General features: G+C 38.6%; 1 protein-coding gene across 4 annotated transcripts in view; it reads left to right on the top strand.

The window, feature by feature from the left end:
- Positions 1-18,332, top strand: part of PPP3CC (protein phosphatase 3 catalytic subunit gamma) — an 82,269-nt gene that overhangs the window by 47,631 nt on the left and 16,306 nt on the right. For all 4 annotated transcript variants that reach the window (XM_045852878.1, XM_045852876.1, XM_045852879.1 and 1 more), the window contains exons 5-10: positions 5,363-5,508; positions 7,251-7,390; positions 10,944-11,021; positions 11,108-11,202; positions 14,950-15,075; positions 15,807-15,878. In XM_045852878.1, coding sequence (XP_045708834.1) covers positions 5,363-5,508; positions 7,251-7,390; positions 10,944-11,021; positions 11,108-11,202; positions 14,950-15,075; positions 15,807-15,878 — 657 coding nt within the window. The remainder of the gene's footprint in view (positions 1-5,362; positions 5,509-7,250; positions 7,391-10,943; positions 11,022-11,107; positions 11,203-14,949; positions 15,076-15,806; positions 15,879-18,332) is intronic.

Consider the following 18,332-nt stretch of genomic DNA (forward strand, 5'->3'; position numbering starts at 1 on the left):
GAAAGGTGAGCAGAGGCCATTGTTCCTTTTCTGAGTCCTCCCCCCACAGAGCCACAGAACTGGCAGGTGGGTGCCATATCTGAGACTCCATCAACCTGGTTCCCATGGTTTGCTTGGCCCTGGTGAATCCCTGGGGCTCCACCCCACCCAATTTACAGCCTACCCAAACTGGCAACAGTGGCTTTTTCATATGAATGACTGGTCTCCGCTCAGGTTTCACATCTTCCTAAGTCTTCTCAGGCAATAGCCAGCCTCAGCGAGACCCCAGCACCCATACCTCTGGCTAAGTGGCCTCAGGCCCAGCACTAGAAGCAGCCAGCCTAGATTTACAGCTTGGCTTCACCTGGGAATCTCCAAGCCCAGCACAAAGCCATCTCAGATTGCTTTGTAGCTCATGCAGGGTGTCCCTGAGCAGAACACAGGTGAGGGCTGACTTTGGTCTGCCCGTCCTGGGCAACCCTATAATCTACATACCCAATAGACACCTACAGACCATGTCTGAGCACCACCACCCTGCCACTGTACGGCTGATCCTCCACAGAGAGCAGAGGTTGGTAGTCAGTGGTCACAGCCAGTCCTTGTAGCTGACTGGCCTAGGTAAATCCCTTCTATTGACCTGCCAACAACAATCAAGTCTCAACTGCAAGAGCAGGGTATATTCAGCCAACATGGAGAGTGTACCTTGAGTACCCAGCTTGGGTGATAGGGGAGGCTATGCCACTGGACCCTACAGGATACCTACATTAGGCCATGTACCAAAACAGGGAGTCAAAGCAGTTCTACCTAATACATAGAAACAAATACAGGCAAGAAACCAAAATGAGGAGACAAAGAAACATGACCCAAATGAAAGAACAAATAAAAACTCTAGAAAAAGAGCTAAGCAAAATGGAGATAAGCAATCTATCAGATGTATAGTTCAAAACACTGGTTTTCAGGATGCTCAAGGAACTTAGTGAGTACCCAACAGCATAAAAAAGACCCAGACAGAAATGAAGGATACACTAATAGGAATAAACAATAATTTATAGGGAATCCACAGTAGAATAGATAAAGCTGAGAAAGCAATGATATGGAACATAAGGAAACAAAAAACAACCAATCAGAACATCAAGGGGAAAAAAGAATTAAAAAAAAAAAACAAGGATAGTGTAAGGAGCCTCTGGGACAAATTCAAGTACATCAATATTTGCATCATAGGAGTGCTGGCAGAAGAGAAAGAACAAGAAATGGGAAATCTATTTGAAAAAAATAACGAAAGAAAATTTCCTTAATTTGGTGAAGGAAATAGACATGCAAGTCCAGGAAGCAGAGAGTCCCAAACAACATGGATGTAAAAAGTCCCACTCCGAGACACATCATAATTATAATGCCAAAGGGTAAAGATAAAGAGAATCTTAAAAGCAGCCAGAGAAAAGCAGTTAGTTACCTACAAGAGAGTTTCCATAAAACTTCCAGCTGATTTCTCAAAAGAAACTTTGCAGGCTAGAAGGGACTGGCAAGAAATACTCAAAGTTATGAAAAGAAGGGACCTACAGCCAAGATTGCTCTACCCAGCAAAGCTATCATTTAGAATCAAAGGACAGATAAAGAGCTTCCCAGACAAGAAAAAACTAAAAGAGTTTATCATCACCAAACCATTATTATATGAAATGTTAAAGAGACTTATTTAAGAAAAAGAAGATTGAAACTGTGAAAAATAAAATGGCAATAAATATATATTTATCAACAATTGAATCTAAACAACAAACTAAGCGAACAAGAAGAAGAGAAACAGAATCATGTATACTGAGAGCATTTTGATGGTTACCAGATGGGAGGGGGGTGTAGGGGAATGGGTGAAGAGGTAGAGGAATTAAGAAGTACCCTTAATCCCCTACCTAAATTGGTAGTCACAGAATAGCCATGGGGATGTAAAGTACAGTACAGGAAAGGGAGTAGTCAAAGAACTTACACGTATGCATAACCCATGCACACGAACAAAGGGGTGGGGACTGCCTGAAGGAGTGGGGGGTGCTGGGTGCGGGGAGCAAAGGGGGAAAATTGGTACAACTGTAACAGCATAATTTTTTAAAAAAAGCAAGTGCAAAACAGTGTGTATATGCTGCTATTTATGTAAAAAACAAAAGGATATTGTAAGAAGAGAACATGTGTATGCATCTGCATGTGTGTGCATAGACTAGCTTTGTAAAGACACAAGGAAACTAGTTATACTGGTTGCCTGCAGAGGAGGGTGTAGGAAGCACTGTATTCCCTTTTGTAGCTTTTACATTTTGAGCCATGTAAGTGTATTACATTTTTAAATTAGTGAAAACAAGTAAAATCAAAACATATAACCAATGACTAGAATGGGTTGGGATTTCTTGCAAATAGTGCTGACCTTCAAAATTATATTCAAAGAATGTTGTTGAAAATTTTATTTTGTTAATGTTGTTGTTACTGATAATAGTTATAGTTTATATTACTGTGATCCTATGAGTGATGTGCATTTTTCCCTTATCATAGAAAAATAATTGTTTTATGGAATAGGTCTCAACATCCATCATGGAAATGAAGTGCTGGAGCCAGCCCATTTAACCTTTGGAAATTATATGTTTTACCATTTAGATTCTCCCATTAAATATTTAATTTAAAAGTAATGATTGGGGAGAGTATTGCATGGTTTTAAGAGCATGAATAGGTTCATGTTCCAGTTCTGCCACTTAGTAGCTTGCAGCTTTGGGCAAGTAAGCCCAACTTCCCCAGCTCTTTAATTGAACGTAGTAATTGCACCTACTTCACAAGGCTTCATGAGGATTAAGTAAGGTAATTGTATTGGTTAACTTACATAGTACTGACTGTGTGGCAAACATTTTTCAAAACGTTTTACATCTATGAATTCCTTTAATCCTCACAGCAACCTTATAATGTAGATAGGTATTATAATTGTGCCCATTTTATACTTGAGGAATTCAAGGCACAGAGACTTAAGTAATTTGTCCGAAGCACCATAGCGAGTAAGTGTGCAGAGCCACAGCTCAAATCCCAGCACTCTGGTTCCAGACTCCCTTCTCTCGGCCACAACTCAGTGCTGAGCTCTTAGCTCGCTGGTACCACAGCCCACCATGAGACTTCAACAGATTTCAGTAAGACTTGTAATGTAATAATAAATAGTACTATGTAAAGATTATGTGTCCATCTAGAAAATACACTTAAATTAAGCCCAAGAAGAATATAGATACCATCTTCAACTTAACCTGTCAGAAAATAAAAATGTTGGTATTTATATACATGTTCATGTACTTGAAGAATATAAAAAAGGTAGCACTTGATAATTTATCCTGGTCATGTGTCAATGTAACATGAACTTCTTGTTGCTTAATTTGCTTTACTTCCTGTTTTATACAAAATGTATTACCTGACATCACTGTCTATATTTGGCCTTCTTTTGGAAGTAGACTAAGGATTTTTTTTTTTGAGTCATCCTTAGGGTTGAAAGGCATTTTATTGATGTAAAAGTGGTGTTGTGGAGCATGAATTAGTAAGTAATTTAAACCCCTACCTGTATGTAATCTTAAACTTTTACAAAGAAATTCCTTATTGATGTCGTCAACAGAAAACTCTGGCTGCATGGATTTTCAGGAGAAAGTCAGTCACTGGCCACAGATAAATGGGGTTTTTGTTTGATTTTTTTTCCTCCAACAGACTTTATGGCCAATTCTGGGTATACTTCTGAAGTAACCAAAATTTATAGTGTTCAAATGCAAAGCAGAATATCAGGATGTAATTGCAGGATGTAATTGCAAGGAGATACAAAGATGCATACGGCATGGTTTGTGTAAACTTGGATGTCCTAATCGAGGCAGCATGTATTGTGAGATAGATGATCTAACTGTTGTCATAGTAATACAGGATGCTATGGAAGCTGCTCACGGAACCCAGACTCCCTTAATGGCCTCAAACCCTGGTCACCCCATAATATGCAATAAGGAGAATATTCTCATTCAAGGATGGAAAGCCTTATAACCTCAGTGTGGCTCAGTGGCTTACCCATTCCTTTCAGGGATTTCTCTCCAGTCATTCCTGCCACCCATGTACTACACTTTGGCCCAAATTGGACCCATTACCCTTCACTTTATTCCCCAGAGCCTTGCCAACACCAGGCTCTGATTACTTAAACATTTCTAAAAGTTTGGGGATTACAAGAAGAAATAAACACAAAGAAACACCAACTCGGTAACCTGACTCACTAGCTATAGCTTTGTTGTCTAGACCCTGTGGGCCCTGCCTCGTCTTCACAGAGCCGTGGGGGAGGACAGGCACCTACAGCTCCGTAGGCGGCCTGTGTGTACAGCTCTGGCCTTCTCCGCCAACGTGCACCTCCAGTCACAGCTTGGCTTCTCTTTAAACTAGAGCCATTTTCCCGTTTCCCTAATATTTCATGAGCTGTTCTTTCTCTATAACTGTGGTGACCCCACCTCTGCACAGTGGAGCATTTCCTTGTTCTGTAGCCCCAACATGACAGCCACATCAAAATATAATTCCTTAAGATGAACGTTTTTACATAAAATAGATCCATGACATAGTTTTCTTAAAGACCTTAAAAGTCATGAACAAAAAGATTATTGACATTTTATCGATGACTTTGAAAACTCCAGTTTCCATTCATATATATTCAGCACTCCCAGGAGGTCTTTTTAGACCCAACAAAATATTCAGACTCAAGACTGCCATGGGCCACACCTGACCTCCATCTACTTAGGAGGAGACTGTCCAGGCAGGGCAGTACCAGGCGTCCCTTTTCAGTGGCGTTGTCCTTACAGGAGTGCACAAGCGGTCCAGAGGTTTGCCGCCTTCACCTCCCTTTCCCTCATCCCCTCCAAGTCACACTTTTGGTACAAGGAAGCATGTCCACATTGGGCACACCAGGGAGCCACCCTGGCTTGGAAGCCCCGTGAACTGCAAGCAACAATATCTCCTGTAAAACTTTTCTGGCGTAGCTCCAGTGCCCCACAAGGGACATACCTTACGAGTCACGGCACTCAGAGAAGCCCAAAGCTATAGCTCCCTGCCAGCTGATTGTGTAACTTTTACCATACACAGCAGCATTGCCTAATAACACAGCTGACATTCACCTTATCAGGTTTCCAGGGCAACAGAGGTAGAAAGTTAGTCCAAGGTCACTCTTGTCTTCAGAGTATGAAAGGGATTGTGTTTACTCTTCATCCACAACTTTTCAAAAATGTCTTTACAAAGGTGATTGTGTTTTCAAATTTGCCTGAAGTAAATGACAACGAAGTAACCATAATCTCCTTCTGGCCTGTGTCCTTTTTCATTTCTGATAAATTTTAGCTTTTCTTCCTCTGTTTTTCCTTTTTGACAGGTCGGATCAAATATTCAGAACAGGTGTATGATGCGTGTATGGACACGTTCGACTGTCTTCCTCTAGCTGCCCTATTAAATCAGCAGTTTCTGTGTGTGCATGGAGGGATGTCGCCTGAAATTACTTGTTTAGATGACATTAGGAAAGTAAGTGATCCATTATTTTCATAATGTGTGTGTGTGTATATTCTTGCTTTTTATTTCAGTCAACTAATATGTCTTTACTGCTGAAAAATTTTAAGCACAGACAATTAGAAGTAAGAAAATGGAAATCACCTTTGATTTCAGTATTTGGAGATAACTCCTGTTAATAATTTGCTATATTCAGGGGTGTCAAACTCATTTTCACCAAGGGGGCCTCATATCAGCCTCGAGGTTGCCTTCAAAGGGCCGAATGTAATTTTAGGGCTGTATAAATGTAACTACCCCTTAACTGGGGGCAAGGAGCTTGGTGATGCCGCCGGGTAGAAACAAGGTGCCGGATGGAATAAAACAAGGTGGAGGGCCGGATTTGGCCCACGGGCCTTGTGTTTGCCACCTGTGCTGTATGTGTTCCAGAAGTTTTCTGTAATTTTTCATGAAATCTGTGCTTGTATCAACTAGAAACATACCATTTTTTAGTATATTTCTTGAACTTTAAACTTTGTAGCAGTGCCTAAGGAAGAGTTCTAATCCCTGTCTTGCCATTAATTGTGTAAGCTTGACCAAACCACTTAACCTCAGTCATAGCTTCTTCTCTGAAATGAGGAAGTCAGAATGGTCTGCAGATTCTTCCAGCTCTGGAATCCATTGACCTTGACATTTTAGATGGTACAGTTTAACTGCTAAACTTCCTGACTGGTGATTAGTACTTCCAGAATTCCGTATCCTTATGATTGAGAAATGACGACCCGTCTTTCTTCACTTATGTTGTTCCACATTACCATCGCCACTCATCTACCTTTGTGTATCTCACCTCTCTCATTTAGGTACTAAAATTAAAGATTTTTCTGTTTATAGACTTGGTTACTCTCATCAGGGTAAGAGGTGTGTCTATATGCACAACCTTTATGGCTACTTTATTGTCTTTTAAACAACTAGCATTTCTTGTACGTATTAAGTCTTGAATTTTGCAATTCTGAGTCGATTGTATCAATTGATTCCACTTAGTAGAAGTACTCTTCTTGGCACTCAGCTATTCTAGTTGCTTGTTTTGTGTGTTTTTTGTTTTGTTTTGTTTTGTTTTGATGCTTTAACCACAGTGTAAGTTAATAACAGATTGAAATGCCTCCACCGCATGGAAGGATGAAAGCCCTTTACAAAATAAGACCAGCATTCTTTAAGATAAAAGATCTGCACTGGGACGAGGTGAACGGACAGAGCCACTGTAGAACCCTTCCTGCTCTCAGGGGGGCATTCCCCACCCAGGCAGCTGAGATGAATTTCTCCCAGTCTTCCTAAATGATAGTGTGTCTGTATAGTGGTTGATTTCCCTTTTGAATTAAATGACTGTATATACTGCTTGTAAGATTAGGATGTAATGGGCCGTTTTTATAGAATGGTTAGATAACAAAGATTTTTTTTTAAAAAATGCATGGTAGAGAAAAAGTATGTTTACAGATGAGTACATAAAACAGTTTATTCTTGTTTTCTTATTTATTAATTATTGTATTATTTTCCCTATGAACTGTAAACCTACTTTTGCCCCACCCTGTATTATTAAAAATGCTAAAAATTATGTTAAATTTGTTAAATGTTCATTTTCTTGCCGGAAAACCCTTTAGGGGCTTTTGTAGCCTTCTCTCCTGATACATTCTTGTGGGTGGGAGGGGTTTTTTTAGCCCATACCAGTTTTCAGAAGCTCTTTTGCTTTCATGATTTTCTTCTTTTGGCTTTTGTTTGTCTTCTAGTTAGACAGGTTTAAAGAACCTCCAGCCTTTGGGCCAGTGTGCGACCTGCTTTGGTCTGATCCCTCAGAGGACTATGGCAGTGAAAAGACCTTGGAGCACTATACTCACAACACTGTCCGAGGGTGCTCTTATTTTTACAGGTAAGCAGATCCTCGGAGTTATAAAGTTGGTCCCAGTTTGATTGCCAGTCAGGGCACATGCCTGAGTTGTGGGTTCAGTTCCAGGTCAGAGTGAGTACAAGAGACAACAGATCAGTGTTTCACTCTCATATCGATGTTCCTCTCCCTCTCTTTCTCCCTTTCCCTCTCAATAAAAATAAATAAATAAGATCTTTCTTAAAGGAAGAGTTACAAATTTGAGAAAGGAAATGGCAGTTTGTTTAATCAAATTAAAGTAGTTTATATTTTGATGTGGCATATGGATTTCTTTTTAATTTTTTACTTTTTTTAATAGTTTATTTTTTTTGAAGTTTTTCTCTTACATGTATCCCCTTGTACCCTCTTCCATCCCCACCCACCCCCTCCCTCTACAATCACCACAGTTATCCACGTCCATGAGTTCTTTCTCTTTTTTGCTTGACCTCTCCATCCCCTAATGTTTAATTCTTTGATTAACAGAAGACAGAAAACTCTTGTTTCTTTTATTTTTTATATTTATTAGGGGTTATGTTCTAATGAATATGTATCGACCATGACTGAGCAGAACATCTTGCAGTGCTTCAGTGTGTCGTCTGACTCGAAATGATCTAGATTACTTGTTCCCAAACATCACCTAGAGACTTTTTTAAAAAAGATTTCTTGGCTCTTCCCCGAGACATTCCAACTCAGTACATCTGACACAGGGCAATCCTGTTATTGTTTTTTTAAAGCCCTCCAGCCTTTGGAACTACTGGTATAGGCAAAGATATAAAAAGAACAGTACGTCGTGAACTCATGACATTTCCTGGAAGTTGGCTGTTGTCTTAAATTTTGTATGTAAGTGTTCAGTGTGCTTTGCTGCTCAAAAGCAAGGACATATAAGGAGGTTTGAAGTCTAAATTTTTTAATCCTAGTATTTTATTATGACAAATAATACATGTATTTAGTCCTCTAAAAACCTGTTAATTGCCTAAGGTAATGCATTCACTAAGTGAAATCCACATACAAACAGTAAGAAGCCTCATTTTTACCATAGTTTTAACATTCTTTAGCAACCATTTTTTATTCTTTCCTGCCAACTTTAGCAGTGACTAATGTGATAAAATCATCAAAATTTGACTTTGCTTTACATTGCTTAAAATACTTCTTTATTGTCAGCACAGTAAAAATTGGTACAATTTCTGTGGAGGTCCACTTGGCAATATCTCTCTGTTATAAATGCCAATGGCCTTTCATCCAGAAGTTCTACTTCTGAATCATAATCCTGTGCTATGTAGTTGATCATTATTCACAAATTGTAACTTGCATGTTTTCCTGCTTGCTAAGATTTATTTATAACCAGGGCTCACAGCACTTTCACAGCCACTCACAGATGTGCGTGTGTACAGACAGAGGGAGCAAAACTCAGTGTCAGTCCTATGTTCCCAGCTGGGGTTGGACAGGAGTCGCTCTGCCTCCTGCTTCAGCTATAAGCAGGTCTTCTTTCTGAGGCCTATTTAGCATAGCCTTTTCCACATTTTTTGTTGGTATTTTGCTGTTTAAAACAGCTGCAAGCATAGTACTGAGGTGCTGTCTAGTGTTCCTAAGTGCAAGAAGGCTCTGATGTGCCTTGTAGAGAAAATACCTGTGTGTTCTATAAGCTTGGCTCAGGCATGAGCTGTGGCATTGTTGGCCATGAGTTCCACGTTCACGAATCGACATGACATATTATGTATTAACAATACATATTAAACAAGGTATCTTTACTCAGACACACATAGAACAGTTATTTATCGATTGGTTGATGAAGGTGTTGTGACCAGAGGCTCACGGGCCCTAACCGTATGTTCCCCCTGGGAGCAGTGCGGTGTTTTGGTGCTCGCTGACTCAGTGTTCACAGTGACTTTGCAGAGCAGAGTTGCTGCGAGTAAGTAGCATTGCTGTACTTACACGTGTGCAAAATGTCTGTAACAAGGTTATTTGTTGCTACATTATTTATGACAAAAGATTTAAAACTACCTAAATGTTCAATAGAAGACCAATTAGATAAATTGTAATATATCTCACTGCAGAGAATGCAGTGAGGCTGTTTTTTTGTTTTGTTTTGTTTTGTTTTTTAAGATTTTATTTATTTATTTTTAGAGAGGGAAGGGAGGGAGACAGAGAGAGAGAGAGAAACATCCATGTGCGGTTGCTGGGGGCCGTGCTGCAACCTAGGCATGTGCCCTGACTGGGAATCGAACCTGCGATGCTTTGGTTCGCAGCCCGCGCTCAATCCACTGAGCTACACCAGCCAGAGCTGAGGCTGTTTTTTAAAAATGAAAAAAATATAAACCCTTTGTATGTTGGTATGGAATACTCACTAATGTAAACTGAAAAAAAGATACAGTGCAGGGCTGTGTGTCTCATCTGATGATATCTCTGAAAGTCAGGTGTGTGTCGGGGCGGGGGGCGGTAACTGCTTAAAGCCAAATATAGTGTCTCGGAAAGTGGTCTCCAGGGAACTGGGGCACTGGCTGCCTCCAGGGTAGTGGAAGGGTAGACGTAGGAAGTAGAGAGGCGTTTCACTGTGTCTCCTTTTGTATCTTTCCATTTTATACCATGTGACTGTACATGTAGCCTCTTTTAAAAGCTAATGTTTTCTAATGAGCTCAATAAGAAACAAAGATTTAAACATAAACTAAGTAATTAACAGTTGGATAATTCCAGTATAATTTGTTTTCTCTAGTTCTTCTTATCAGGTATTTGTTATTCAGAAAGATAATATACTAAAGAATATGTTAAGAGTAGATGCCAGTATCATACCTTTCATTAGAGTAAGGTTGGTGTAATATTTGCATTTATGCCTAAATAGTACTGTATAATATTATATTGGTGTTGATATTACGTGTGAGGCTTTAAGTGGGTTGTTAAATTTTTCTAACAGTTTGGCAGTTTGAAAACTGCGTGTTCAGTTTCTAGCACCTACAAATACACACACACACACACACACACACACACACACACAAATAAATCACCATACTACTTTTTTAAATATCGGGACATCAAGATAGCAAGAAAATTTTTGGTGTTGTGCTATTATTGTTATGGGTTAAAACCAAAAAATTGAAGGGAAGAAGCCCCATTTCTGTCCTAGGGTTGTCTGGTATCTGCATATGTGAGCTAGAATGAGGGATGTTAGTGAAATGGAAAAACAAATGATGATTGCTAAGCTATTGATAAAAGTTCAGAGGTATGTAAAAGCTATGCTTTTGAAATACAGTCAACTCAATGCCATTCTAAGTTATTCCCTTCCTCCTATTAAAAATCAGTTGTTTTTGCCCTGGCTGCTGTGGCTCAGTGGATTGAGTGCTGGCCTGTGAACCAAAGGGTCACTGGTTTGATTCCCAGTTAGGGCACATGCCTGGGTTGCGGGCCAGGTCCCTGGTGCGGGCGCCCAAGAAGCAACCGCACATTGATGTTTCTCTCCCTCTCTTGCTTTCTTCCTCCTCCTCTCTCTAAAAATAGATAAATAAAATCTTAAAAATATATCAGTTGTTTTCATTTTGGATTTATGTTTTCTAATTATCTTTTGCAGTTACCCTGCAGTTTGTGAATTTTTGCAGAATAATAATTTGTTATCAATAATCAGAGCCCATGAAGCCCAAGATGCTGGGTAAGTTACATAAAAACTGTACTAAATATCACTGCAGAGTTTTTGCCTTTGATATCAAGACAGATGGGCTGTTACTTCTCTTCCAGGTATCGAATGTACAGGAAGAGCCAGACAACAGGCTTCCCATCACTCATTACCATTTTCTCTGCCCCCAATTACCTAGATGTCTATAACAATAAAGGTAAAGGAGTCCAGCGATATTTGAGTTTGAATTTGTGAGTAAATGTGTGAACTCTCATTTAACCATATGTATGTGTATGGATATTTTTAATATTATATATATATATAAACTTTAAACAAGGGAAAAAGAGGTTTTAATTGAGATAAAGGCCAAGAAACTCAGAATTTAGGCCACTGCTTGGTTTTCATATCCTACGAGGGCTCTTGGTGCATATACATAATGACCCTAATAGGTCCGATTTTTACTACTGAATGAAAAGTTAAGAAGAATAAATTGTTCAAGGTTCAGGTAAGAACCATCAGCATAAATTATTGGTTTAAGTGAGTTTAATTTATTTATAACAGTACCTCAATAAAATATCACCATTTGGTGTTTTAATATTTGTGAATTAGTAAGCTGTCTTTGCTCTTGTTTAAGAATGGTACAGGTAGAATGAATAATATACAAAAAGTGGGGAAAAATCTTAATTTTAGTCCAAGCCCTTCCAGAAACTAATAGTGTGACTTTAGGTAAGCCACATAATCTCCCTAAACTTCAGTTTTCCATATAGAAAAGGAAGGTTAGATATATAGATGCCTTCAGGGCAAAATTTGTCATGTAAAATTTTATCCTATAATTGAAGTCTTTTTTTTTTTAATTTAACTTTTATGAGTCATAGTTCCCTAGTTTTGTTTCAGGACAGTGGTTCACCTGAAAATTTCATGCCCCTTAACTATTTTGTGTTTATACAGTATGACTATAAAATAATAGAACTTTTAAACAAACATGCCAGAACATACATGCCCACGTGAGTATTGTCCCTTTAAGTAGTTCACCTTGGGAGGCTATCCGCTTATTCCAACAATGCGGCCATTGTTCAGAACGTTTCTGGAACTCCTCTTTTGGCATTGCCTTCAGAGTCTGCGACACAGTCTTTTGATAGTATCCACAAAGATGGGAAATCTTCGTCCTTTGAGGGTGGATTTGATTTTTGGAACAGCCAAAAGTCATTCGGAGTGAAGACTGATAAATAAGGTGAGTGACCAAGCTAGCCGATGTCATTTGGGGTCAGAAGCAAGGTATGATTATAAGGTAATGAGACTGGTTTTCCTTGTGTTGCTTATAAAATGGTTCTGGAGGCAATTCCAAGAGAGGAGTTCCACAAACATTTTGAGCAATGGCAGCATCTTTGGGTTAAATACATGGTAAGGCAGCAAGATGTGTGGAAGAAGGCACTGAGCTAGCAGTCAGAGTCCTGGTGCAGTCCTGCTTCATTTAAATGTGCAGTTAATGAGATACTTCCCTTTGCACTTAATTTAAGTTCACTCCACATTTAACAGCACTTCCCTGAGCCTCAGTTCATCTTTAAAATGCCTGTTATATGGGGTTGTTGAAGATAGTTGGAATAATGAAAGTGAAATTAAAATCATCAAACTGTGAATTGCTATGATATGGTAACATTTTACTGTTACTGTGCCTGGTACGATTCTATCAAAGGACCATGCTCACCTGATGATATATAAGGTCTGTGTGTTTGTAGCTGGTGGTTTCTTAAGTCTCGTTACTATATGGTCATACCTTGTGTACCCAGTCGGGGAAGGAAGTTTAGGAGAGGTGCACGGTGTCCCGGTGTCTGCTCTGTTTAGACGTGAGCCGTGGACTGGCGCAGCACGTGTGAACCGGTTTGGGTCTGTCATCTCAGCACACCCTTCAGCGACTTGCTGTTCCTTTTTTAAAAGCTTTGTTTTTTACTTAAGTTCTTTCTCAGCTTTATGTTTTCTTTTTACCTCTTGTCATCCTTTTCTGAGTCTTAGCTGTCCTACAGTGCTCTGCTTCTCCCTAATTCCATTTTTTTCTTACTTTTTCCCCTAATATACCCAGTGTCTGGGTGGCTTGGTTTTGTTCTTGACTTCTCTGTATGAATGGTGTGCCCTGCTTATGCTGCTAAACTTCCTCCAGACTGTTAGTGGTTCCCATCTTCATGTCTGCGAAGACTCACCCATCTCACGCCCTTTCTAAACTTACTATCAACGGTGTTGACTGCCTGGCGGATCATCACGTGCTAAGAGAACTGTGTTGCCTGAGTCAGCAGCTACTTGACTAACCGCCAGCTCACTTTTTGCCCCATTTTAATCTGGTTTTGTTCTTTTTTTATTTATTTTTCACATTTTCAAAATTATTGTTGAAATACAGTTGTCTCCATTTCCCCCCTACCACCCCGCCAACCCCAGCCATCCCCACTTCGCACCCTTGGTCCTACCTGCCTTGGCTCTGTCCACGTGTCCGTCACGCATGTGGTTTTGTTCTCGACGATCCCGTCAGTGAGCTTTGGAGCCACAGTCCAGTCTCCCTGAATTTTCTATTGGCTCTGACACGACCGGTAACTTTATCTTGAAACAACCTTCTTCCTCTTGGAAGTTTCTTAAGCATTTTTGTAGGGAAAAGGCAGAAAATATGGCCCCTGAAATAATCTCTGGTGGTATGTAGTTATTCCCCATACATGCACCTCTTTTATTAAAAGAGGCAACTCCTCTTTCTTTTGCTGCCACAGCCCTTTCTTGAATATTCTGTAGACTTACTGGTACCAACAAGTATTTCTTAATTCCACTGATTATGTGAGAGACTCTTAAGTCATGATTTTTCAAGATTTCTATTTCTGTTTTTTGTGTCTACTGGAAACATACCCCGGAGCAGTTTTTAAGCTCTAATTTTAATCATCCACTTTTCAGACCTATCTGCCACCCCTTTTCCTGTGTAGACTGTGGGAATTATTGAATAGTTATATATCCATATAACCTAAATAAAAAACACAGTACACAAAAGTAATGGAACATGTACATTGTAGCCAATGTTAGATTTTTAAGAGCTAGACATTCTATTTTCATGTATTTTTCTTTATAATCTATGGTGTACATTTTAGACATTCAATAACTTAAATGTGAGAGCCCTAGGCTGTTCTATAATAAGGAAAGAAATAGTAACCAGGAGATGACCTCCATCTGTCATTTCTAGAGAGCTATTATACCCTAGTCTGTTTATGATCACTGTGAGAGTAACTGGGAGAATAATGCAAACAACATTGCATTGCTGATGGTGAAGACAAAGGAATTGAGCGTTAAAACTTTTTAAATATAAAAAAATAAGTTTGGTACCAAAATATATGTATAAATTTATGAACTGGTTAATATTAAACATAGAGTTTAGCAATGTACTGACTATGTGTGGGAGAGATGAACATTTTTTATATCTATTATATTGTATGTACAGATTATTTAATCTACTTTTGAACCTTGTAAATTACTCTAAATTTACCATCTGTTGATAATTCCCAAAGAGTTTATAAAATCTTTGGCTCTGGCTAATGACTAGCAAAACAGACTGTGTCTGTTGAGTGAGAAATGTTTGCCCTCCAAGGAGAGCTGCAATTTTAACTATTTAGCATATAAAGGGAAACTGTGACTGATTTTCCTCAGGTAGAATGTACGGTTTCTCTGGGTAGTTACTGTGCAGTGACTCTGTGAAGTCACAGAGCTCAGTTACCTTCACTCTTCAGATGACTTTGTTCCTTGGTTTATTCTTAAAAGAATGAACTGTATATACTCGTAAGATGCTTTAAGATCTCCCATCCGCCCTTAAACACTGAGTCCTGAATGTACAACTGGAAAGCGGGTCCCTGAGCTCTGTGTGGCCAGTGCACACTGTGCACAACACACCAGTTGCCGTGTCACATTCCTCTGTGCCAGATTCTCTTGCTTTTTACCTTTTTAGCTGCTGTGTTAAAATATGAAAACAATGTCATGAATATCAGGCAGTTTAACTGTTCTCCACACCCCTACTGGCTTCCAAACTTTATGGACGTTTTCACGTGGTCTTTGCCCTTTGTTGGAGAAAAAGGTAAGAGAGCTAAAGCATACGGACCATCAGTTGTCTTAACCAGTGGCCAGAGCATATGTTTATATTTGTATTAGTCCTTCAGTGGTTCAGAAATGTTTTTTCAGAGTTATCAGAAGTGTTTTCTCATTTTCCTTTTTAATAAAGATTTTTAAATGGCACTAATTAGCTTTTAAGTTATAATTTTAGTCCATTATGCTTTTCTTGTTCTAAATATCAGCTTAGAGTAGCTGTCCTACTGTGATGAAGAGATTAAAATGACACATCACTATACTGTTCCTTCAGTGATTTCTTCAGCGACAAAGAGATTTAAGTAGGAAATGTTCTTAGAATTTTATTTGGGCACCTATACAAATAAGCTCTGCAAATATAAAATAAGCCTCTTGGACATAGGCCTCATGGCTTAACCTCTTTGCAGAATGGGAGGAAGCCTTTTCAGGTGCATATTAGTGAAGAAAAGGCTCTGGATAGTAGTCCAATGAATCAAGTAATTATGCAATGGAATCTTCAAAGATTCCAAACTGTTCCTGGAGCAAGTAACCTCCCCAAATTTTATATAAACCAGAAGGTGTGTGTGTGTGTGTTCTGAATCATTTTATATATGTTTATTTTATATATATATATATATATATATATGTTTATTAACAAGTATGTTTATTTAGATATCCACATCATTTTGGAGAAAGTACCTTATTAATTATGTGAATTTGGGGCTACTTTATTTTATCTTACAGTCACAGAGATGCTGGTTAACATTCTGAACATATGCTCTGATGATGAGTTGATTTCCGATGATGAAATTGAAGGTAAACTTGCCTTTCCGGCATTTGAACTACAAATGAAGAAGTCTTGGTTTTGTTTGAATTTGTTTTGAATAATTTTTTCTTATTAAAAAAGGAATTGTGTTTAATGGAAAAAATGGAAAAAGACAGGAAGTCACAAATAAGAAAATAAAGTCACCCATAATCCTATCATCTCAGACATCCACTGATAACATCTTGGTATATATGCTATGTTAGCTTTTATCTTTGCATATATTTTTGTGCTCTCTGTTTTCTTAACAAATATGTGATAGTATCATGACATTTACCTTTTTTGTGTTTGTACTAAGTTTTAATGGTTATATACTTGTCCATGTCAATTAACCAACCCCTGCCGTTGGATATTGGATTTTTTTTCCAACTTTTTGTTTTAAGCTCACAATTTTGAGCTCTTACAGATAAATCTTTGCACATTCTATCAACAACCAACCTTTGTTATATGCTTGATATGTATCAAGTACTGTTTTGATCCTTGCTTTCAATAAGCTTATATTCTAGTGGGGGAGAACAGACAGTAGATATGTCAGATATTGATCTGTGATATGAAAGGAAAGAAAGCAATACTAGGAAATGAGCAATAACACTTTCTTGGTTATTGCCACAGGGTAAATTTCTAGAAATTAAACGTCTGTGTCAACTAGTACTTAAAATTTTGATACAGATAACCTCTAGAAAGTCTGTACCAGTTTACATTTTGGGTGTGATGCATAGTTCACAGTGCTTTTCCCATACTGTTTATTATAATTTTATAGTCTGAGTGTTTTTTAAATTTTAATTTGTATTTTTATGATGATTCATGAACATTTTTTTCTTGTGTTTCTTGACCATGTTCATTTCTCTTCTGTGAATTGTCAATTCATACCTTTTGCCCATTTTTCTACTGGGTTATGTGCATGTTTCTTTGCCTGTTTGTTTTTCTTCTTGTTGGCCTTTGAGGGATCTTAATATAGTAACATTTTGTTGCATGTGTGGCCAAGATTTTTTTCCTAGTGTGTTGTGGGAGGTTTTATTTTAAAGGTAGGCCCTAACTTACCTGAGAATGCAGAAGACTCTGGAAAGACGGTGGCACCTGAGCACAAACCTCTAGCTGTCTCGTTCTCTCCAAGCTCTGCGCTAAGGTGTTCACTCAGCTGTTAGGATGAACTATCTACACAGTGGAGAAAGCCTACCCTGCTTGGAGAATGTAGAGGAGAGTCCTACTACACATGCCTCTACTTCAGATTCCACGTCAAAGGTGCAGAGCAGGCCATGCAGGGCCTGTGAGTACCTTTACGTATGAGATAGATGAGCACCACAAGGAAAACAGTTCTTGAGCAAAAAGTGTAACTGGGAAAAAATTAAAACAAAATTAAAAATTTAAGTTCATGGAAGGTGAAATAGGTAAGAAATAGATTTAATAAAATTTACATTCAGATCAAAGTGGAAATGAAATTATTGTGAACTCTATTATATGTATTTAAAAAGGATCTTTGATTATCATGAAAATATGCTTACAAAATTATGCCAAAAATTATATATGGAAATATTTGTTGAACTATCACCTGTAGTAGCAAAAGCCCATAGCAACACCTTGGTTCACAGCCCGTGCTCAATCCACTGAGCTATGCCAGCCAGGAAAATTTTGTTTTTGAAAGGAAATGAATAATAACTCTTTAGGTTAAGAAGGTTAATTGAACATACTTCTAATTCCATTTCTTCTTGATACCACACTAAACATTCTAAATGTCCCTCAGTGGAGGGTAGGGTAAATCAATTATGATCTCTCCATATGATAGATACTCTCCACGAAATATATTTATGCAAGTCTCCTTTCTACCTTTCTCTCCTGGTTCGCTCCTGTTCAACTTACCATAACTTTGACTAGATCCAAAACCTCTCCTATCGATGGTGCAAACTTCTCCTTAGCATTTGATAGAGTTGAAACTTTGCCTCTATTTATATTATTATGATATTGCCATATTCTACCCCCCACTCAACTGTAAACTCCCTGAGTGCTAGGACAAAATGGTTTTTACTCACCAGTGAGGATAGTAGGTAAATATTTGTTGTTAGACTGAATGATGTAAAGTGCAACTGCCAAAAAAATATGTAGAGCTCTACTGGGGGCTGACATGGAAGATCTATTAGATATTATATTAAATGCAAAAGTAAATTGATAGAATCCTCTCATTTCCATGTTTTATAAAGTATATGGATATAAGATGATACATGGTTCAAAATTTTTTAAAAGATTTTATTTATTTATTTCTAGAGAGGGGGGAGAGAGAGAGAGAGAGAGAGAGAGAGAGAGAGAGAGAGAGAGAGAGAAAGAGAAACATCATTGTGTGGTTGCTGGGGGCCATGGCCTGCAACCCAGGCATGTGCCCTGGCTGGGAATCAAACCTGCAACACCTTGGTTCACAGCCCGTACATAATCCACTGAGCTACGCCAGCCAGGAA

The sequence above is a fragment of the Phyllostomus hastatus genome, unplaced genomic scaffold, assembly GCF_019186645.2.
Source record: "Phyllostomus hastatus isolate PE091 unplaced genomic scaffold, TTU_PhHast_1.1 phas_contig_98, whole genome shotgun sequence".
Classification (NCBI taxonomy): Eukaryota; Metazoa; Chordata; class Mammalia; order Chiroptera; family Phyllostomidae; genus Phyllostomus; species Phyllostomus hastatus.